The sequence below is a fragment of the Eublepharis macularius genome, chromosome 14 (assembly GCF_028583425.1).
Source record: "Eublepharis macularius isolate TG4126 chromosome 14, MPM_Emac_v1.0, whole genome shotgun sequence".
In the NCBI taxonomy this organism is placed as follows: Eukaryota; Metazoa; Chordata; class Lepidosauria; order Squamata; family Eublepharidae; genus Eublepharis; species Eublepharis macularius.
The window spans coordinates 5,118,135-5,141,336 of NC_072803.1; the positions used below are offsets into that span (position 1 = coordinate 5,118,135).

The window sequence follows — 23,202 nt, forward strand, 5'->3', positions numbered from 1 at the left end:
GCAGTAAGAACAGGTTGACAGCATGTAGGAAAACCATTCCTCTTTAACGAACACATTTACTCCTTTCCCTCCTCCCATCAGTAAAACAGGATTTTTGGCGCGAACCCGTCCTGAGAACCGTCTCACATATTTCTACGATCAAGTCTAGACACTGAGAAAGCAGGAGATCAAAGTTGAAACATAGTAATTCATGGGAGCGAGCAGCGTACAAGGTCAGAAGCACTGAGAGCTTCCAAAGCCGTTAGATAAGACACCTACAGCTTCAATTAGCCTGTGAAAGCAAAGCAGTTACGGCTCTGGCAATATGACATCAAGTTATAGCATGAAACATTGGTTCAGAACAACAGGTCAGCATCAAATAATAGCGTGGACGGGGCACAGACATGACATCCGCCTAGTGCAGCACTGTCTTCCAGCCATGATTTCCCTACATCACACAGTGATTTACAGGCAGGGCCAGGTGGTCATATTCTGTTGGTTCTCTGGGCGTCAAGGCCAGGAGCCGCTTTCACACCTACGCTCTTGATTTATTTAGCGTGTTTCTATCCTGCCCTTCCTAGGAGCTCAAGGCATTTATTTATTTGTTGATTTGATTTATAGCCTGCCCTCCTCGCAAGCGGGCTCAGGGCAGCTCAGTGCAGATCTTTCTGTCTTCCTCCGTTTTATCCTCACAACAACCCTGTGAAGTAGATTAAGCTGAAAGAGTGTGACTGGCCCAAGGGTAACCCTGTGACATTCACGGGAGAGTGGTGATCTGAATGACTTGGCCACGATGGCACTGCTCCCCTCCCCTCAGCAGTCCCTTTCATCCTCCAGAAAGATGACTCCTGGAGTCATGGGAACAAAAAGCCACAAGATGAGGAGGGGGGAGGCTGCAGTGATGGGGGGGAAGAGAAGAAATTGCCCACTTGCTTTTCCGAGCCATGTTTTGCTTGTCCTGAATGGCAGAAAGCTCCCACCAATCATTTGCTCAACTATAAGTGGTTCTCCACACTCTCTACACCTGTAGGTGGCCCAGTGGAAAAGAATGTGACACGAAACCCAGAACCATTTATAGCTGCCAGCGTCACAGATGCCCAAGTCAGCGTGCGCTGTGCTTTATTTTTAGAGAGGATTATAGCAGTTGTTCCTTGGACTCAAGCGAGAAAGGAACTGTTGCAGAATCCTGAGCCTTCGTAGAACAGCTCCAGCCGCAACTGGAAGAGGAGAAAGGGCCGGCGTTACGTGGGTCTGATGCCAACCAGTCCTTGACCAGCTAATTAATCAGTTCGGACAGGCATAAAGCTTGAATGAAACCTCCTCTCATTTCAGCCCATTCCAAGCATTGTATTTGTAATACCGCATGACCTTGCGTAAGCCTGGTGCGCAATTACGTATTTGCTAGTGAGCCTATATATTACATTTTTATCCTGTCCTTTCTCTAGCGAGCACAGGCTGGCAAGATGCATGTACAGCAAGTTGTTCCACTATAGCTGTTCTTAGTTGGGCACCTTTTCACACTGTATGGATCATTTAGGCAAGCACTAGAAAATCAAACACATGAAAAGGTCCATTTTTCTCTTGTGTTGGTGGGAATGATCCAGGCACGTGGTATGCTGTAGCCTCCACTGACTGCCAATCACTTAGCGCTCTGTGAGTATGCAGGATCCTGCCTTGGTGCAGGGGACTGAAGGTCATTCAAATACTCCAAATCCAACAGGCTTGCGGCTGCTTATGAATCTGTTTTGTACTGAGGCAGACCCTTGGTCTATCAAGGTCAGTACTGGCTACTCTGTTATTGGCTCTTAGGCAGAGGCCTTTCGTATCACCTGTTACCTGATCTTTTTAACGGGAGATGCTGAGCGTTGAATCTGGGACCTTCTACATGCAAAGCATACGTTGCCTACCTTACCACGATTATTGAGCGGGATGTGTTGTCTGTTAACATCAGGTGCTGCCTCTTGGGTGTGTGGTTTTTAACTTCTATACTGATTTGTTTTGCTCTTATTATTGGGTATTTTTATTTTAATATTATTGTAATGTCGTTGTTGTTGTAACCCACCCTGAGCCCACTTGCAGGGAGGGCGGGTAAGAAATCTGATAAATTAATACTACTTCCAAATTCTCTCTCTCTCTGATCTTAGTCTTCTCTAGGGACCAAGATCAAGATAATCCAAACAACGGTATACCCCATTATGATATATGGATGTGAAAGTTGGACAGTGAAGAAAGCTTGAAAGGAAGAAAATTGATTCATTTGAAATGTGGTGCTGGAGAAGAGTTTTGCAGATACCATGGATGGCCAAAAAGACAAATAAGTGGATACTAGATCAAATCAAGCCTGAGTTCTCCCTAGAAGCTAAAATGACAAAACTTGACTGAGGCTATCGTACTTTGGTCACATTATGAGAAGACAAGATTCTCTTAATGCTAAGAAAAGTAGAAGGCAGTAGGAAAAGAGAAAGATCTCAAACAAGATGGCTTGATTCAATAAAAGCAGCCACGTCCTCGTTTGCAAAATCTGAGCAAGTCTGTTAATGATAGGATGTTTTGGAGGTCTTTCATTCATAGGGTCACCATAGGTCGGAGGCAACTTGCTGGCACATAACACACACACACTTCTGAATTTCAGCCCACCTGCCCCCAAATTCCTAACTCATGTTAAAACAAGTTTCTAGTCCTTCTACTTGTAGCGATATGTGCAAAAACAGTTCCTCTCTGTTGTTTTGCAAAGGATAGTAAAAGGGAAGCTCCATCAAGGCTCTGGAACTGACAGGATTCTGCCCCAATCCCTTCCATCTTCTCATCTGCCCGGCTCTATACCTTCTCCCCCTTCCCTGGTTCCTTCATTCCTTGTGTCTTTGTCTCTCCCTTCATGTCAGCAGTGATAAACAAATGCATCAGGTAGGAGAGGTATACTATGTTTAGTTTATCCCATCTGTCTGCCGTGGGCAATTTGCCTGGGAGGAAGAAGGCAGGGAACAAGAAGAGTGAGATCAGTATTGGGGTTTGCGTTCATCATTTCCTTGTCCTTCAGCTGTATGAAAAAAGGAGTACCACTGACCATGTGCTGAACGCCCTTTACTCAGAGCCTGTCTTCACCTCCCCCGTCGTCCAGAACAGGAACTAAATGACTGCAAAGAACATCATTCTCAGGTGGGCTAGAGAAATCGGGGGCGTTTTTTCCTCTGACCTTTCCTCCAAGGATCTCAGGTCAACATATATGGATTCCTTCTCCTCCTCTTTATCCTCACAACCCTGTAAGGTAGGTTAGGCTGAGTAGGCAGGGGTCACCCTGGAAATTCTGTAGTTTACATTCCATGCAAGGAGTTAAGACAGGGATTGCTTTTCTTTTGTTCAGCATTGTTTCAGCCCTGTATGCGATTTCCGCTTGTTTCAAATTCCTGCAGTCTATACCCTATTCCCTTGAATGCACCAGCTATTGGCTGCATTGAATTATGCTGGGCAACCCACCCTGAGTTTCAGTGAGGAAGGTGGACTATTAAAAAAATGAACAAAAGAGCAAGAGTCAAAATTTGGGGTAGGGTATGAGCTTTTGAGAGTCACAGCTCAGTTCTTCAGATACCATGAAAGCTCATACCCTACCCCAAATTTTGATAGTCTTATCATTTAGTTTAGTTTATTCGGTGTTTAACCTGCCCTCCCCACAAGTGGGCTCAGGATGGGGTGCAACGGTCATAAAATACAATTGCATAACAAATTTTACAATAAAATACAGCAATTAAAATCATATCTATACAAAAACCTCAGATGGTTGGCTACACATTCCTGCCGCCAGCATACAAAGAGGAGGTGGACAGACAGACGGGTTGTACTCGAATACCGGAGGATGGTGGGAGGCTCAATGATGGTACTGACACTGGCCTCAGCCCTAAGCCTGGCAGAGCATCTCCCTCTTGCAGGCCCCCCGAAATGATGCAAGATCCTGGCGGACCGGGTGCTACACGCTTGCTCTTTTCCCCTGCTACAGACAGCCTAACACGGCTACCCATCTTGATCTATAAAAAATGTAAATAAATACATTTTTAAAATGTTTCTCTTTCATCCACAATTCCCCTCACTTCCTTTTTTGCACCTTTGCACCGTTTGCTCAGGCCAGCCGGGCCCGTCTCCTAAGCCAGCGGGGCCTCAGCAGCGGTGGCCCCCGCCGGTCAAAGCAGCCGCCCCAGCCCTTTGCACGCAAGAGCCTCTTTGGCAACTGGGCGGCCGGTCCGGGCAGCCCCATAGCGCATGCGCTGACCTCCGCCCAAACTCATCATGGCGGCTGCTCGCTTCAAGCTCTGACGTGGCTCGCCGGCCTGCAGGGGAGGAACTGGGCCGGCCGGCTGGATTCCTGCCCACACTCGGCATGGCGGCCAAGGGGGCCCGGCAGCGGCCTCGAGGGGGCGGCGGCGACGCTGCGGCAGCCCCCCGGCAGCGAGAGGAGGCGCCCCCGCCGGCCGCCGAGGAGGCCAAAGCCGAGTAGGTGGCGGGTGAGGGAGGGGGGATTGAGGAGGAATGGGGGGCCCTGTGGGCGAGGGTCGCCTGAGGCGAATGGGGGCTGAAGGAGGGACCACCCCTGAGGAATACGAGGGCGTGGCTGGGCTGGGGCGGGCTAAAGTTTCTTTTCGATGGTGTTTGTGAGGAAAGGACAGGGTTGCCAACCCACGGTCGGGACAGCACTGGAGATTTGGGGGGTGGAGCCTGGGGAGGGCAGGATTTGTGGTGGGGAGGGACCTCGGTGGGGTCTAATGCCGTACAGGGGAACTGATTTCTGTAGTCAATTCAAGGCGATCTCCAGACCCCAACTGGAGGTCGGCGACCCTAAAGGGGCTAAATCAACTAATTTTAGTGTTTGTATGTTTTTGTGCCCTGTTTTATGGTGGCACAGTAATACCATTTTGGGTATAAGACAGCAAATATATTTTACGTCATTTATAGTCTGCCTTTCTCATGGAGACTCAAGGCTATGAAGGAAGGTAGATGGATCACATTTGCTTTCCGACTTTATGATGTGCTTTATGCACATCACTTGTGGTCAGATGTGCCCTACCATGGATGAATTTTATTTTATTTATGTATGTACATATGTACGTAGGTATGTCAGAGATGCTTTAGGCTGATCCTGCACTGGGCAGGGGGGCAGGGGGTTGGACTAGATGGTCTGTGTGTCCCCTTCCAACTCTATGATTCTATGTCATTTATAGACCACCTTTCTCACTGAGACTCAAGGCGGATTACAAAGACATAGTATTAGCAAGAATCCAGAATCCAATACAGAGTTGAAGAAATGCTGAAACAGAGCATAAGCAATTCTAGGACTGACATTAAACAACAAAGAACTTCCCAGCAGGGTCATACTTGAAGCACAGATAGTATATAGGAGCACATACTTAAAGCAACAGATAGTGCATAAGCCAACATAACGGTGAAGTCTGTGGCCCCGATTCATTACTGAAACATCTCTTTGAGACCTCCTCCCTACAACATAGCACTCCTATCTGTGTAAAAAGCCCTGTTGAATAATTCAGTTTTGCATCGTTTTTGGAAAGCCAGGAGAGCGTGGGCTGTCCTGGGCAACTCAGGCAGGCCGTTCCATAGGGTAGGGCCCACCATAGAGAATGTGCAGCACAGGCGGCTGTTGATTTTGCCCATGTGCAGGGTGGCACCTGCAGGAGACCCTGTTCAGATGAGCGAACCTGCCGTGAAGGGATATAGGGAGAGAGGCCACAACCATCCTTTAATTTTACTTCATTCATACCCTGCCTTTCTCTAAAATGGGGCCCCGAAGCAGTTTGCGTCATTCTCCTTTCTTCTATCCTCATGCCCCTTTGAGGTAGGTTAGGGCATGAATGTGTATGATTGGCCTAAAGCCACCCAGCAAACTTCCATACCAGAGCAGAAATTTGAACATGAATCTCTCAAATTGTAGTCCAACACTCTAACCACTATACTGCACTGTTTCATTAAGTCACCAGGCAGTGTGCAGCTTGCCATTTCACCTGCAGCTGCTGAGGTGTATTTGAAACTGTTGACAACTCAGCGCAGAAGAGTTACGTTTTTACAAACTTTTCAAACATACTGCAGCATGTTTGTGGATTATGAATAAGAGTAACTGCAGAGTAAACCTATCAAAGTTGTGGGTGTGTTATGTGCTGTCAAGTCGCCTCCGAGCTATGGCGACCCTATGAATGAAAGACCTCCAAAATGTCCCTTCCTTAACAGACTTGCTCAGATCCTGAAAACTGGAGGATTCGGCGTCTTTTGTTGAGTCAAGCCATCTCGTTTTAGGTCTTCCTCTTTTTCTATTGCCTTCTACTTTTCCTAGCATTATTGACTTTTCCAGAGAATCTTGTCTTCTCATAATGTGACCAAAGTACGATAGCCTCAGTCAGTTTTGTCATTTTAGCTTCTAGGGAGAATTCAGGCTTGATTTGATCTCGTACCCACTTCGTCTTTTTGGCTGTCCATGGTATCCGCAAAACTCTTCTCCAGCACCACATTTCAAATGAATCCATTTTCTTCCTGTCAGCTTTCTTTACTGTCCAACTTTCACATCCATACATGGCAATAGTTTGGTTTATCTTGATCTTGGTTCCCAGAGAGACATCTTTATCTTTAAGGATCTTCTCTAGCTCCCTCACAGCTGCTCTTCCAAGTCTCAATCTTCTTCTGATTTCTTCATTGCAGTCCCACTGATGATTGAGCCAAGGAATGGAAACTCTTGGACAATTTCAATTTCCTCATTGTCAGCTTTAAAATTGTGTAACTCCTCAGTAGTCATTACTTTTGTCTTCTTGATGTTCAGATGTAATCCTGCTTTGACACTTTCTCCTTTAACCTTCATTAGTAGTTGTTTCAAATCTTCACTATTTTCTGCCAGTAACATGATGTCATCTGCATATCTCAGATTGTTAATTTTCCTTCCACCAATTTTCATTCCAGCTTTTTCTAGATCTAATCCAGCTTTTCTTATTATATGCTCTGCATAGAGATTGAACAGGTAGGGAGATAATATGCATCCTTGTCTGACACCTTTGCCAATTAGAAACTATTCTGTTTCCCCATATTCTGTCCTAACAGTAGCCTCTTGTCCAGAGTACAGGTTGCACATCAAAACAATCAGATGTTGTGGCACCCCCATTTCTTTTAACACTATCCATAGCTTTTCGTGATCCACGCAATCAAAAGCTTTGCTGTAATAAAACACAGGCTGATTTTCTTCTGAAATACCCTGGTGCGTTCCATTAGCCATCATAAATTTGCAATGTGATCTCTCGTGCCTCTTCCGTTCCTGAACCCAGCTTGAATATCTGGCATTGCTTGTTCCATAAATGGTAAGAGTCTTTGCTGTAGAATCTTGAGCACCACTTTGCTTGCATGGGAGATCAATGCAATAGTCCGATAATTGCTGCACTCTTTGGCATCCCCTTTTTTGGAAATGGAATGTAGATTGAGCATTTCCAGTCTGTGGGCCGTTGTTTTGTTTTCCATATTTGTTGACAGATTCTTGTTAAGATTCTGGTGGACAGGAGGTGAAATGCAGTATGATAATGAAGGGGAAGAGGCATTTTGAAAGTAATCCTTGGTGTGTGAAGATAAGAGCCTCTTTACATGTTCTGGAATACACAGGTTGGGTCCAGGATCCTGAGTTTTGAACAGAGCAGACAGATGGGAATTGAGGATTATCCTTAATTCCTACGTGCTTGGTGCCTCATTCAGATTGCAGTTGTGCCATGCATGTGGAAAAGAGGCTTTACTATTCTCTAGTGCACTGTTTCGTCAACCTGTAATGGTTGGGGGAGGTGCTATTTGGCCTGTTGTGGAAACCCACAAGTGTCCATCAGGGTTTGCCCAAAGGGCCAAATAGCATCCTCCTCCCGGATCATTTCGGGGTGGGAAAACGGTGCAAGGGAGAAGGTTGTGCGGACCTTTCTCCATGTGCATTACAGTTGTTATCTGAACTGGGAACAATGTGGACAGGAACTGAGAACCCACAACTCATGTATGACTGTTATACAGAATACAGAATAAGGATCTTGGACCCAACCTATAAGCTCTGAAATGTATTAAGAGGTTGAAGTTTTGCAGACACGTTCCTGTTTCCGTATGAGAAATGGTGAAGGGTATACTCTTAGTATGGCAGTTCATAAGGCGGCTTTCAGTATTTTTATTTTTTTAGTGCATTGTGGACATGATTCGCTTTTTGAGTTTTTAAAAAAATAACGCATTTTAAAATAGTCTGCCTCTCACTAAATAGCTACTTGCAAGGTAGTTTCTAATATTTAAAATGCAAAGTGCATAGATTATACACTCCTAAATGTAGCCAAAACAGAACCCCCTCCAAGAACTATCAGATGAGTGGGATTCTCATATAAACATCACCGTCCCACAATACAGACACACGGCTCCCAAAGATGTGAGGAGCATGCACACACTCCAGCCTGGTTTTCTGTGGAACTTGATTGCCTCTTGCTCATAGAAAAACAAGGTGTGTGCAACTTACATTGAAAGCGCAAGGCCGGCTATACCAGAACTTGTTCTAAAGCTTCTTCTTTTTCCTATTTTTAATTTTTTTTAATAGCATCCAGCTTGATGAAGAATTCTGGAGAACTCAAAAGCCTGCACACTGCTATATTTCATTTGGTTGGTCCTATTTATGCAGATGGTATCCGGAGGAATAGTTCATTGAATATGTGTTTGTTATCCCCAGACACACGTGGGATTCTCGGTGGAGTTCCTGAAATGGAGACCCTCTCCAAGGCCTTTCAGTTGGTAGCATTGGCATTTTATAATGTACAGTTACTTGAACTGAAGGGGTGACACTGCCTCAAAGGCCCCCCAAAAGAAGAACCAAATTGGCCTCTATGGGAAAAATGCTTTTAAAAATAGCGGAGGTTGTTTTTATTTTCTCTTTTGCATGAAGGAGCCATGCAAAAGGCAGTTAGAAAAGTAGCAACCTATGGAGGTTTCTTGCCTTCTGGTATGGGTCTGGTTAGGGCAGTTTGATGCACATCAGCTCACAACAGCATTTGCAGAGCATTTTCTGTGGTGACACCTCGCCTTTGGAACGCCCTTCTCTTTCAGACTCGCCTGGCACCTACTTTACTTTCGTTTAGGCGCCAGGCTAAACCACATCTTTTAACCCAGGCTTTTAATTAGTGGTTTTATCTTATCTGCTTTTTAATTGTATAATCTGTTTTATGCTGCTTTTGTCTGATGGCTTGGTTTTTTTATACCGTTTTTATGTATTTTATAATTGTAAGCCGCCTCTTGCAAGACTCTAAATAGGCTGCATAGAAATATTCTAAAAAAAATAACGATAAACAAATTCACTGGTTTCCGTCTACAGTTGCACAGCAGTGGCAGTTCTTAAGTTCATAGCTGTCTCATATGGATTTACGGATTTATGTACCATGAACACAATGTAAATATACAGCCCCACAAAGGGGAGCCACAGGTAACGTGCATGTTGGGTTTCATGAGCAACTCCAGAGGACTTCAGAAATGCCCCATTTAAAATCTTGAATGTTTTCCTGAGCTCCCTCCTATTCATCTCTGTTCTTTCACCTTATACAATAACTGGGCTAACCCCTGAGACTTTTGACTCTTTGTCAGGGCGTCTGGGAGCAAAGCAGGACATGTCTGGGCCCCCGAAGGATCTACAGCTTTCAAGTGTCTGATCTCGGCCAGGTTCTGTGCTGCCTTGCTGAGTAACATCTCGGACTGTGATGAGACGTTTAACTACTGGGAACCTGTGAGTGGCTTTCTTCCCCGGGCTAAAATATCCTGTTGAGGTTATGAATGGGTAGATGTTCAGTCCAGCCTAGATTAGGGCTGGGGCATGGTTTTGGGAATAATTAGATGTGTGGGCACAGACCTGCAGACACTTACTTCCTTGGCCATTGGTAAGGATTTTGCAAATCTAGCTCAAAACTTGGTCCGTAACTGACTTAGCCTTCCAGTCTTAATTCTGTGTGTGTGGAGATTAAGCTAAAGCATACCCCCTTCTGACTTCGGTTTGTATTGGGTTCTCTTCTAGACACACTACCTCGTCTACGGCAAAGGCTTCCAGACGTGGGAATATTCTCCTGTCTACGCCATCCGCTCCTATGCTTACCTGTGGCTGCACGCTCTGCCAGCCTTCTTCCATGCCAGAGTTCTGCAAACAAACAAGGTAACATGCTTGCCCAGGCTTCTGCTGCAAGGAATTTTCTGTCCTGCTTTACACAGGAAAAATGGCTCTTTTGCAGGAGGGAGTCCGGCCAATTGAGTCTTCTAACTGGCGGTTCTGACACGGCCAATCCTCAACATGACTCTGCCCCTGAAATTCTTTATTGGCTTAATAATCAGGAGATTTGAAAACCAGGATCAAATTGGGGCGGTTCCTGTTGTGCTCTGCTTTGCTTGTTTGTTTACAGCCCTCGGGACTCGCGGTCTACTTTATCTACCATTGTGGGTTCTGGTAATGTCTTTTTTAAACACGTTGCCTTCAGTCGGTACAGGAGACTGTTACAGTGGAACTGCTTGGATCAAACCCTCGGCATAGTTTCTTTCTACTCCGTGGGTGTAACAACAGCCTGTCTATAGACATGTGGTGATGATGAGTATGAAACTAAGGCCAGTGTGCCCACTGAGTAGGATAATGCTGATGGTGAAGGTCTTCCAAAAGCTGTGTGTGTTTGAAAGCAGTCTTACGCATAAGTAACTTAAGTTTTTTATGTGATAATTCTAGCTTTAGAACGCCTGACCGGTGGGTTGAGACGGGTGCCTATGGCTGTTCCTGAAAGCTTTCTGTTTTTCCTATAGGTCCTCATCTTCTATTTTGTCCGCTGCCTCTTGGCCTTCCTGAGTTGTGTTTGTGAACTTTACTTTTATAAGTGAGTACAGACAATGCTTCCTCTCTGTACCTGTTCTGTGCATAGCGTGGGTGCTGACGCGTTTTTCAGTTCAAAGCCACAGTAAATGAATGACCCGGGTTGTGTACAGATACATGCACCTTCGGAATGTTTTTGCTGTGTATGTATTTTCTTCTTTAAAGGTATCTCAAAGCCCTGATTCAGCTAGAAATCAAAAATAAAAAAGCCCATAAGCATTTATTTCTTTTTTTCCAAGTTATAACTTCCATTGGAGATGTTTTCTCACAGTGTTGGCCCTGTGCTAACAAAGAGTTTGAAACGAATATTTCCAAGATCAGCTCTTCTATGAATTATCAAAAAGAGTCCAGTAGCACCTTTAAGACTAACCAATTTTATTGTAGCATAAGCCAGTGCTACAATTTTATTGTAGCATAAGCTACAATAAATTGGTTAGTCTTAAAGGTGCTACTGGACTCTTTTTGATTTTGCTACTACAGACTAACACGGCTACCTCCTCTGGATCTATGAATTATGAATCTGAGGCAGGAGAGCTGGGGTACAGCACTGGCTGCCTGGTGGTTTGGGGGTCAGTTAGTGAAATGGGGGGATGCCAAACCCAGCTTGTCGCCCTGTGACGCATGAGGCAGTCTTAAGAACTGGAGCAATTTTGTGGCCTTTCCTAGAATATAAAGCGGCGTTAAACTGTTAGATGAGTTGCCGTAGTCCCTTGACTGTCACCTGCCGCTCCCCGTAGCATTCCACTGTTGGCTGTCAAATGAAGCGGAGCGGTGAGGACATGAATACTGAAAGATCCTAGGAGTCTAGGAATAAGGCTTTAAAGAACAGTGGGTGATGGAGAAGTTTAGAGAGCCTTGCTAGGTAGTGTGCCTACATAGATTGGCAGGCCAGAGGCTACACTCCTGTTAGCTCTTCTTGCTTTGACTGATGTGGTGGTGGATGCTATAACATAAGAAGATGCTTGATACCACATCCATCTAGCTAGCTGTCTCCTCTGATTGGCAAAGGCTCTGAAGGGTCTCAGGCCCAGTGATGGTTTCCCAACAACTGCTGTTTGTGGCCTTTTAACTTGTGGGGGTGGGGGGGGTGTCTTCAGCCCAAGGGGGGGTCTCCAACCCAAGAGTTGTGACTCCTCTAAGTGGGTCAAAAGCCACTATTTGAGTGGCTTTTAGGAAGGACCTGTTTTTTGTGTCCCTGTGTAGAGAGCGAAATAGTAAAGAGTCAGTCACACCTTTAAGACTAACCAACTTTACTGTAGCATAAGCTTTCGAGAACCACAGTTCTCTTTGTCAGATGCATGAACTGTAGCATTTACTGTAGCATAAGCTTTCGAGAACCACAGTTTTCGTCGTCAGATGCATGAACTGTAGCATTTACTGTAGCATAAGCTTTCAAGAACCACAGTTCTCTTCGTCAGATGCATGAACTGTGGTTCTCGAAAGCTTATGCTACAGTAAAGTTCGTTAGTCTTAACGGTGCTACGGGACTCTTTACTATTTTGCTTCTACAGACTAACAGGGCTAACTCCTCTGGATGTGTAGAGAGCAAGGGTGTTGTGTCCTCTTGCCATCTATGCAGCATTTGGAACAGTGAGGTGAGGTCACCCAGAGGAAGGGACTCCTTTTCAGCACAGTCAGGCTTGTGGGGGGTGGGGGGGGTGTCCTGCCCTGTGACTGTGAAGTTCTGTTACTTCCTGTCACACGTTTGCAACTCGGTGGGTCCCCTGTCGCTGCCTGGGGGTTAAAGGAGGGTCCCAAGCCTAGAAAGGTTGAAGACCACTGCTTTAACTGCAGATGCCAAGGACTGAGCCTGGAACCTTCAGAAAGCCAAGCAGTTGCTCTGCCTGAGCTACTAACTCAGCCACGGACTCCTGAAAAACAAAGCTGCCATCTTGAATCAGACCACGGGCCCACCAAGCTCAGTAACGCCTGCAGTGCTGTGTCTTCCCAGCAGCGTTGACCGTCGATTCCTCTGTGTATCTGCACCCTCTTATGTTCTTCCCTCTGCTTCCCCAGGACGGTGTGCAAGAAATTTGGGCTGCACGTGAGCCGCCTCATGTTGGCTTTCTTGGTCCTCAGCACTGGGATGTTCTGCTCAGCAGCCGGTAAGCTAAGAACCGAACAGGCCGTGGGTTACGGCTAATCTGATCTTTGACATCTGATGCTGAAGGAGATTTTGGCAGGATTTGATTTGATTTGGTGCATAAGAAGGGCTCTGCTGGATCAGAACAATGGTCCGTCTAGTCCATCAACCTGACTCACACAATGGTTAACCAGTTACCCCGGAGGGCCAAACAAACAGGACGTAGATGCCGAGGCCTTCGCCTGGTGTTGGCACCTGGCACTGACTACTCAGAGGTTTACTGCCTCTGACTGTGGCAGTAAACTGACAGTTTAACGCTGCTTTATATTCTAGGAAAGGCCACAAAATTGCTCCAGTTCCTAAGATTGCCTCATGCATCACAGGGCTACAAGCTGGGTTTGGCATTCCCCCATTTCACTAACTGACCCCCAAACCACCAGGCAGCCAGGGCTGTACCCCAGCTCTCCTGCCTCAGGTTGGAGGTTCCCGTTGGTCGCCTTGGCTAGTAGCCATTGATGACTCTTTCCTCCAGGAATCTAATTACCTCCTAAAGTCATCTGTTCTCATGGCCACTGACTATGTCCATCTGTCAAGGATTTTGACCTTTGTGGTATCGAATTCTCAACAAAGTAGGAGTTTTCATATCTGCAAATGTATTGTTTTTTTTCTGTTTCAGTATCTGTTTCATAAACCGATAGTTTATGCACAGAATCAATCTAGGAACAAACTGAACAAAGTTTGAAACAAGTATTTTTGAGGACAGTGTCACATTCAGTGCTCAAAGGTGACTCATATTATGTCAGCAGTGGAAACGAATCAGATGGTTTAATTAAAGGCATGTGAGGTTCACATAATTGGGTCTATATAAGGTAGCCACACCCTAATACCCCAGAATATCTCAGATTTGGGTTGCAGTAAGAGTATCTTACCTTTTCTGAAAATGCTTTGGTAAGAATCTTAGAAATTGTATGTTATACTTTAAATTTAAGATAGATAAGGTAAGGGATAACTCTGGGGTTGTCAGGTCCCCTTAACCATACCAAGAAAGGACAACCAGTCCAAAAAGACCATATAGTACTTAATTTTCACAGTCGTGCAAATTTCATTAGACAGTTGGTGTACACTTTAAGAATCTGATCCACCAAAAATTACAGCATTTACACTTAGCCTCCTGGTGGGAGGGTTGGGGCACCTGGCATTTACCTGGCAATCTTCTTTTGGCCTCTGAAGAGTGGGAGCATGCCTGCTGGCGGGCACCACAACATCACTTCCGGAAGTGATGTCATCAAGCCCACTGTGCCCGTGGGGAGCGTGCTTGCTGTGTGCTGGCCCAGGTTTCTTATGTCCCAGGCCCTTTTTCCCTTGCGGGCCAGGTGAGTGGCGGTGGGGGGCAGAGGCTGGGAGCGGGGGACCCCCTGCCCCTAGTGGGGGACCTGGCTGTCCTAGATGACATGTATGCTTTTTATTTCTAATCTCATTGATGTATGCTAGTGTTTTCTGTATCGTGTTTTTTAATTTAATTATTTCAAGATTTTAAATTTTAGACTGATTTTAAATAAAAATCTTAAAAGATAACATCGAGTGATTCTTAGCTGGGATACAAGGTTTTCGCTTGACACCTAGAATAAATTCTGACCAGTCAGAGGGCTAATTACCTGTCAGAGATGGATAATTAGAGAGGATAATCATATCAATACAGCCTCGTGGTTACTGTGTTGCTTTGGAACAGACGAAGAGATTCTTAGTTTCCATGCGCCTGTTTTAAAAGTAATTTCCCCCCACAAGTGAGATAATACTCAGTAATACTCTGCCAGGGAATTCCACATTTTAATCTCTCATTGAGTAAACAAGTATTGCCTTTTGTTCGTCCAGAATCGCCTATCAGCTTTACTGGAAATTTCGGGATCCTGAGATGGCCATTGAATTTGTACTTGGCAGGGCATGGGATATTTCTGGATATAGTTTTGTCCCAGTAGGAACACAGAACCATCAGCTTACTTACCAGGAGGGTTCATACAGTTGGCTGGAGAAGGGGAAAGAAATCTGCACAGACTTCCTGTTTTAGGTGTGACTGGTTCCTTCCTTGGCCCCCTGCATCTTAGGGCAAAGCAAGAGGACCTGATACAAGTTCAGCCAAAACATTTTCAGGGCCAGATCTCCAGTCTCCAGTGGTCTGCTTCCAAGACGCTGTTGCCAACATATAGGTTTTCAGGGTGCACGCTGGCTCTTGTGCAATGCCAAAAAGCCCTCTCCCCCATGCTTTTGGAAGGCTGGCCTGCCAAGGAGGCTTGGTTTTATCTTGTGCAGTCTGCGAGGCTGTGTGAATGCTTCCTTGCTGCTCCTGGATCCTGACCCTTTTCCTTCTTTTGCTTCCCAGCTTTTCTCCCCAGCAGCTTCTGCATGTACAGCACGGTAGTAGCAATGACTGGGTGGTACATGGATAAGGTCTCTCTGGCGGTGATGGGAGTGGCTGCTGGAGCTGTCGTTGGCTGGCCCTTCAGCGCAGCACTTGGGTAAGCAATGCTGGCAGGGCGCACGCGCGCGCGTGTGTGTGGCTGGAGGCATTCCAGGCCTAGTGGCTTCGATTCCGCATGAGATGGCCAGATAGATGGGTGGAAAGGCGCTAGTGTCCCTCCAGGGTTTATTAGTTCAGTTATTGCATGCCAGTTGGGGATATATAAATATATATATTTTGTAAGCAAAGCAATCGCAACGCAATGTGTACGTTGGATGTAGGTGCGCAGTCGCTGCTCTTCGGAGAGGCTTGAATTTTGCTGTTTGAATTCTAGGCACGTGCCGTGAGGCTTGATTTGCTTGTTGGGAATCTTTGAGCAAAAATGTTTCTAGCCTTCCTGGTTGTAGAGAAAAGTGCAGGAATGTGTGGGTGGCGTCTTTGAGATAAGGGGGTGCTTCCAGCGCTTAGTTTGTAGCTGGCAGAGTTATGCAGTCCTTCAGCTAGAATTCTTATTTTATTTTATTCTGTTTATGTTCCACTCTCCCCGTAAGCAGGCTCAGAGCGGATCACAGGTGATAATAAATACAATTAAAAACAGATAGCATAAGTTAGATTAAAACACATCAGTTAGTACAATGAAATCTATCAGACAGTTGTGCCCGTATTGCACATCCACCAAATATTAAGACAGATCCCATGCTTTGTGCATCCCAATGATTTTCTTGATTCCGAGAGTGAACTTGTGAGTACCGACAGTGCAGACTGTATCTTAAAATGTAGCAACATAGAGCCAAACAGGCTGTAATTAGTAGTAATATTTTCCCTAAAAAGAGATGGGGTACAAAAGGAACACCCGGAAGCGCTTAACCACCTATTCTCCCACTACAAGGAAGGGAAACAGTCTTCCTATAAAGCATCTCGTGAGTGCTTCCTGCCATAAAGCATCTCTTCGCTTTCTAGGCTTCCAATTGCCTTTGACTTCCTGGTACTCAAAAGAAGATGGAGAAGCTTTCTGAAGTGGTGTCTTGTGGCATTGCTGGTATTCCTGGTAAGTTTCCAGAATTGGTTGCAACCGAGGAGGAGTGCGAGGGTCGTCCTTCTTCGTTTTTCACATGAACCAGTATCATATACTTCTGTCAGGAGAGATTCTTTCTTCCATTGCAGTGTTTTCACACTCCTGGAGGGGAGAAAAGGGGTCAAGGACCCGAAAGGGAAAAGAGATAAAAAGGATGGTGCAGATTCGACAGAGGAATGAGAAACAGAGAAACTAGATGGAGGAGGAGGAGCCCAGAGGGTGCGAGACCATGAAATGCGGCAGGAAGGGGCCAATGCGGAAGGCAGCTCTGCAGAAATCTCGGAGCAGTGGAGCTGAGGCTAGGCTGGTTGGTTGTGGCTTCTGCAGTCGCTGCTGTGCTTTGTCACCCGGCCGTCCAGATCAGCAGCAAGAGCCAAAAAGAGGGTCTGAGAATGCACTTTGAACTAGCCAGCCACTTTTGGGGCTCCTACGTTTGTTTGTTTAATTTTATTTATTTATTTAAAACATTTCTGTATGCTGCCTTTCCACCTAAATAGGGGTCCCGAGGCAGCAAACGTCAGACATTAAAACATTTCAGCATTAAAAACATTTAAAATAAAGTAGATATCCAACAATTCAGTAAAAAAACATATAAACATACACAACACCAAAAACCATGGAGGAGGGCCAACTACAGTTGTTGCGAGTGTGCCAAACAGAACAAAAAAGTCTTCACCTGCTGGCAGAAGACGATGTCAGAGGGGAAGAAGTTCCAGAGTTTTGGTGCCATGACAGAGGAAGACCTCTCTTGGGTTGCCACCCCGGGTAGGCTCAGATAGCGGGGGGCACCCAAAGCAGGGCCTCTGAAGATGACCAGGGTGAACCGGTAGGTTTCTGTGGGAAGAAGGCAGCCCTCAAGGTTTTAGTCAAATACAAAAGCAGAACTGCATGTTACGATGGACGCAGGGCTACCACCCAAAATGAAATCCCCATGTCAAGTTTTCTGTCCTGTAATGTGTGATTTTGCTCATCCTGAGTCCAGGATGTGATCTCATTGTATGTTTCCACCTTGACCCTCTCTGCCCGTGGCAGATAACAATGTGGAAGGTGGCAGGGAAACACGCAATGTGGTGACATCACATCAAAGGCTAAAGTGATAACTGCATATTACAGGGCAAAGGGCATTAACCTGCCTCAGGGATGCCAGGTTTGGCAGCAGTCATGCGTCCAGCATAACTTGTCGTTCTGTAATATGTTCTGATCGGCGCATGTCTTTCTTTGGCTTTACAGAGGGAGAATTCAGATGCTGTTCTTAGTTTGTGAAATTGGCCAAAGTGTGAGAGAATTTACAAACTGTGTACTACTTGTTGAAGGTACCCCTGGTGGCAGTCGACAGTTATCACTATGGGAAGCTGGTGATTGCTCCTCTCAACATTGTCTTGTATAACGTCTTCACGCCACATGGGCCAGATCTTTATGGTGAGTTTCCCTTCTGGCTGTAGGATGTGCTTCGCAGAGGGTGAGGAGGGGCTGCTGAGGCCACTTGTGCTTTGAGCCTAGCGCACACACTGTTGGCCGGCCTAGTGAATTTAGCCTCTGCAAGTGGCTGCACCTCGCGATTCGTAATTGCATCCCGACAGTCTTGCCAGGAGATTTTGAAGTAGACCCCTTTGGATTCATGCAACTTTATTTGCTCCTGTAAAAATAAGGCCGGCATGATTGGCTTAGGCTGGTGGGCCAGAGGATGTCCAGACACACTGTCAGTGTTATGCTTCTGCACTAAGCCAGGAACACGTGAGAAAAGTATGCTGGGAAAAGACACTCCTTCTGCTGGCTCAGAGTATATTTCTGCCATGCGGTTCTGATCTATATAACGAGACTGGAGCAATGGAAAATCTCAGCTGGTGGGAGCACATGGGCTGTGGTCTTAGGGTAGGGTGCACACTGCATGCAGACTTCCTAAAATTGTAGGGATCTTTTGAAATTAGGAGGTCTCTTTTGCTGAGCAGCCTGTGGTGGTGTTAGTTCGTTGTTAGGTGTCTCAGCTGTGCCAAGAACATTGGCTGACTTGATTGTTCCTCTATGCAGAACTGCCCTATGTTGGGTCACACTATCGATCCTTATAGCCCAGTGTTGCTAGTGTAGCTTTCCCTTGGTTAGAGGCGCTCCCCACCCCATGCTGTAAGCAGAAGGCATTTACTAGCCTGTGGGGCTTGGTCTTTGGCTTCCTGAGTGCATAGCAGCAGCTCGGCACTTACCCTTTTGGGTGTCCTTAGTCCCCGTACAACGAGTCCCGCATTCGTTGCTGTAAGACCTGGTAGCCTCTTTCTCCCGTCAGTGCCGTCTGCCTGACCTTTCCACATCTCATGCGTGAACATGAGCTGGCTCCACTGTTCTCCAGGACCAGTGAAATTTCAAAATAATTCAGGACGCTGCTTATATAAGGTCTCCCTGCTAATGAAGGAGCTGCTTCGATGCTGTCTTGCCTGGAAACATATTGAATGCTGTGCCTTGAGAGTGCGTTCTGACGTAGATGCACGCTTGTAAGGATGGCTCAAGGACGGGTGTGTTGAGGCAGGTTCTGCTGCTCTTCGGTTAGAATCGGGATGGGTGGTTGCCACCTGCTCGAGCACAGAATCTGGCATCCCAAGGTTTTTCCTCCATTCAGCCTTTTGGCACTTTGCAGAAGAGTTCTGGATTGGTTGAAAAACAAAAGCTGTTCTTTTGGATGTAGTGGGCAAAGTGTCCACGGTTTTGTTGCTGAGTTCTTCATTAGAGATGGGCACAAAACGAACTACGGAACAAAATTCCGTATGGAACGGCCGGTTCGTAGTCAAAGAACCACACGTTCCGTGGGACCGCGTTTTTCCAAACCAAACGAACTTTTCTTACCATTCCGTTGCCGGTTTGGACACTTTTGGTGCCAGATACTCCCTCGCCCAGGCAACGGTGGCAGTCTTTAGCTTGCCCCCAATCTGAGGCCTCCAGGCTTGATTGGCAGCTGTCCCTGCCAACTAGAAAGCTCCCACTCTGGCCTATCCAGCCAGGAAAAAGGGGGGATGGTTAGAATCTCCAAGGCAACTGAGGAGATGGGCCTTCAGCAGCCATGGTAACACCAATCTCTTCCTTCCAAAACCATGTTAGGCAGGTTTTTCTGCCAACCAGATTGCTCCAGTGTTGTTCAATCTCTTGGCTTTTCCCATAAATAGGGGAAGCCATGTGATTCAGTTTCTCTAGAGTGGGAGAGGGAGGAGAGCTTGGTGGCTTGGTGGCTGGCTGTGGTGTTGGGATTAGAACTTGGATCTTTGGCCTGCACTTCTGGCTGCTGGAAAAGGGGCTGAAAAGCCTCTTTTCTCTTGCTTTCTTGTTTTTCTTACTGACTGGGGAGGTGTTTGGAAAAAGGATGTTTTTTTATCTCTCCCCCTGCCCCCGAACTGGTTTGGAAATTGGGTGAGTTCGTGTTCCGTGTTCCGTGGAAATTAACGAACCACGAACCGAGCAGTTTGGTTTTTTTCGTTCCGTGCCCATCTCTATTCTCCATGCTGCACTTGGCTTTCTTTGGTGAGGCGTTAAAAAGGCGATGGTGGAAGAATTACTGAAGACATAGGCTTGGTGTTGTCTCATAGCAGGAGATAGCCCCACGACTGAAGGCCTGGACAAAGCATGGGTCGATTTTCATAAAACAGCTTTTCTTGGAGTGTCTGATTTGGGCTTTTGGGACTTGCACATCTGCCTGATTTCTGACCTGCTAGTAGCTTGCTGTAGACCATAAAGTCAGTTCTGTTCTCCCCACACGCTGTCTTTTAAAAATATATTTATGTAGTACGTTTCTACCACAGTATCTGTCTCTACAAGCACTCCTGTTAATGGATCCTCTGCTTGGGAAGAAACTCGTGTCGTTTCTACACAAAGGGCTTACAAGCTGCATGAAATGAAGAAGATGGAGAGAGGTTCAGAGATTGGCAGCTCAGTGTACTGGGTGAGGGTGGCAGGAATAGAGTGGCATTTGAGGAAAAGGCAAAGGGGCTGTTTCGATCATGCCAGCAGGGTATACAGCACTCCTGTTGTTTGTTTTAAAGGTGTATCCCATCGTTTCGGGCCCAAAGTAGCTGGAGGGCAAAACAAGAAGCCAGAATTTAGGTGACGAGTGTCCTAAGCCTTCTTTAGATCCGTAGGGGTCAGAACCAGAACTCTGAAGGGTTATGCAGAGTAAGAAAAGCAAAGAAGGAAGCAGATCCTTGTCCCGAGGAGCTCCTTGTGTGACAAAAGGAAGAGGCAGAGGGAAGAAGGGAAGAAAATGAGCCAAGATCAGCGGTGCTAGCTGGTCAAGACTTCAGCACTTGGTCAGCAACAGCTCAGTGGCCACCGAGGGCCTCTGCTGAAGCTGTCGACTTGGCCTGGGGACTCCTTAACGAGTTTACAGACTGAGAGCCAAGCTACAAGTGACGCCTGACACAGGTTGGACACTTGTCAGCTTCCCTCAAGTTTTGATGGGAAATGTAGGCATCCTGGTCTTGCAGCTGTAATGGAGAGCCAAGCTGTAAAACCAGGACGCCTACATTCCCCATCAAAACTTGAGGGAAGCTGACAAGTGTCCAACCTGTGTCAGGCGTCACTTGTAGCTTGGCTCTCAGCCTCTTTGTCTCTTCCCCCCAGAGCCAAAAGAGCGATGCTCGGTGGCTGCTCTTGATGCCTCTGCTGTTCAGTGGGACACTCAAGACCACTTGAGTCCAAGCCCTTGTGCCTCTGGCAGCTGCTCCCAGCCATCACTAGAGCCCACAGCCCAGCAGCCTCCTTTCCTAACTCATCGTATTTATATGCAGACCTTCCTCCAAGGAGCTCAGGGTTTATCCTGGGGTGGGGTGGGGGACTGGCTTTCAGCCTGCTCCATGCCCACACGGGATGGGAGCCCACACGGGCTTTTTTGACATTCCCAAGAGAAGAGTGAGATACTTGCAGCTAATAAAGCAGCCCCGTGAGCGAGGCTGGACTAAGAGGGAGGCTGAGAGGCTGACCCTCTGTTATGCCTTCCCAGGCTCAATCCCCGGCATCTCTAGCACAGAGGATCAAGTAGTAAGTGATGGGAAAGACCCTCCATCTGAGACCCTGGAGAACTACTGCTGGGCAGGAGAGGCGGAACTGTCCTTGATAGACCGAGGGTCTGACTCAGGAGAAAGCAGCTTCACGTGTAGCAAACTGACCTGGGGGTCACCCGCTGAGCTTCACCAGCGAACGGGATGAAACCCAAGTCCAAGCCTCTGGCCACTACATGCCCTAAGGGGTCCCTGGACCTGCTGGGTCTGAACATACCACCCATCCTTTGCTGCTGGATAAAAAAGCACAGGGCAGTGTCGGTGCTTCAGCGCTGGGCCTGTTGAGCGTTCAGTGAAGTGGGGTCCAGGGCTGGCCCTAGAATGTAAATGCACTGCTGTAAGGGGCCCCGTGGCGCAGAGTGGTAAGCAGCAGTACTGCAGCCCAAGCTCTGCTCACGACCTGAGTTCGATTGTGGCGGAAGCCGGATTCAAGTAGCCGGCTCAAGCTTGACTCAGCCTTCCATCCTTCTGAGGTCGGTAAAATGAGTATCCAGTTTCCTGGGGGTAAAGCGTAGATGACTGGGGAAGGCAATGGCAAACCACCCCGTAACAAAAAGTCTTCCAAGAAAACGTCGTGATGTGACGTCCCCCATGGGTCAGTAATGACTCGGTGCTGGCACAGGAGGGACTACCTTTACCTTTTTAAGGGGCACAGAGGCGTGAAATGGCTGCCGTCATCCTGAAGTGAACTAAGCAGCACGCCTCCCTCCAGTTCCTGGCCTGGCGAAGGGCTTGCCAGTCTAACAGCCGAAGACCACAGGGATCTGCGGTGCAGTCTGGGCACCAGCCAGGGTTGTTCTGCGGCATCTCTTCTGGGCCGGGGCGTGTGGCTCCTGCAGACCTTCACCTGCCTTGGCTTGCAAAGGAGGATGCGTGCGCTGGTGAGAGAGGCTCCTGACGCCTTCCCTGGCCACGCCTTGCTTGGCAACCTCCCACGCCAGCCTGCCCTCACGCTCCCCTGGAGGAAGAGCACAACCGCGAGGGGCTGGGTTTGCGAGGCCGCACCTCACCAGCTGCTGGGTGACTCTTTCTGAATTGGGGCGGGAGGCACACGAGCACTTCTGTTCCCGGTATGCTTTTTATAGCTCCACACACGCAACGCAGCGTCACCCCAGAACTATTCTAATCCCTTGAACATCCTGCGCTTCTGTGAAGCCTTCTAAATTAGGAACACGTCTTTGCCAAAAAATGACCCCGGGGTGGGGGGGGGCGAGGAGCCGCTGAGAAGAGGCAGAAGGACCCGTTCGCTATGGGCGGGGCGAGAGAACTGCAGCCAGCCAGGAGCCCCACAATTACTCTGGCAGCTACTCTGGCAGCAGACCCAGTCGTCCCTTTGCCAGCCAGAGCTTGTTGCTAGGCAACTGCTGGCCTTGCTTCCCATCTATTTCAGGTTTGGGAGCAGGTGGCCCAGTGCCTCCCTGGTTGCTAGTGAAAGAGCAAAAGGTGACAATGGTGGCAGCAGAACTTCTGGCCCAGTAAACCGTGCCTGGGATGAGGAGGGATCTTGGCTTAAGGAAGAGACAAGCCTTTCTCCCAGGGTCGGTACCAACCCAGCACTTGAGTAATGGGATATGCCACCTGGACAGCTCTGTGCAGCAATGGGACTGGGTAAGGAGCAAGAGAGGCCAGCAACAAAGGCTTGGAGCCCAAGCTCAAGGAGAGGAAAAGATGCGAGAGGTCTCTTGACCAATCCTTCACTCC

At 47.3% G+C, this 23,202-nt stretch overlaps 1 protein-coding gene across 2 annotated transcripts in view; it reads left to right on the forward strand.

Moving 5' to 3' along the window:
- The first annotated feature begins 4,314 nt into the window (after positions 1-4,314).
- The window catches only part of ALG9 (ALG9 alpha-1,2-mannosyltransferase), a 30,877-nt gene continuing 11,989 nt past the window's right edge, over positions 4,315-23,202 (forward strand). For both annotated transcript variants that reach the window (XM_054997916.1, XM_054997917.1), the window contains exons 1-8: positions 4,315-4,461; positions 9,598-9,736; positions 10,022-10,156; positions 10,789-10,859; positions 12,872-12,960; positions 15,316-15,451; positions 16,354-16,441; positions 17,782-17,887. In XM_054997916.1, the coding sequence (XP_054853891.1) occupies positions 4,349-4,461; positions 9,598-9,736; positions 10,022-10,156; positions 10,789-10,859; positions 12,872-12,960; positions 15,316-15,451; positions 16,354-16,441; positions 17,782-17,887 (877 nt within the window). In that variant the 5' untranslated portion in view covers positions 4,315-4,348. The remainder of the gene's footprint in view (positions 4,462-9,597; positions 9,737-10,021; positions 10,157-10,788; positions 10,860-12,871; positions 12,961-15,315; positions 15,452-16,353; positions 16,442-17,781; positions 17,888-23,202) is intronic.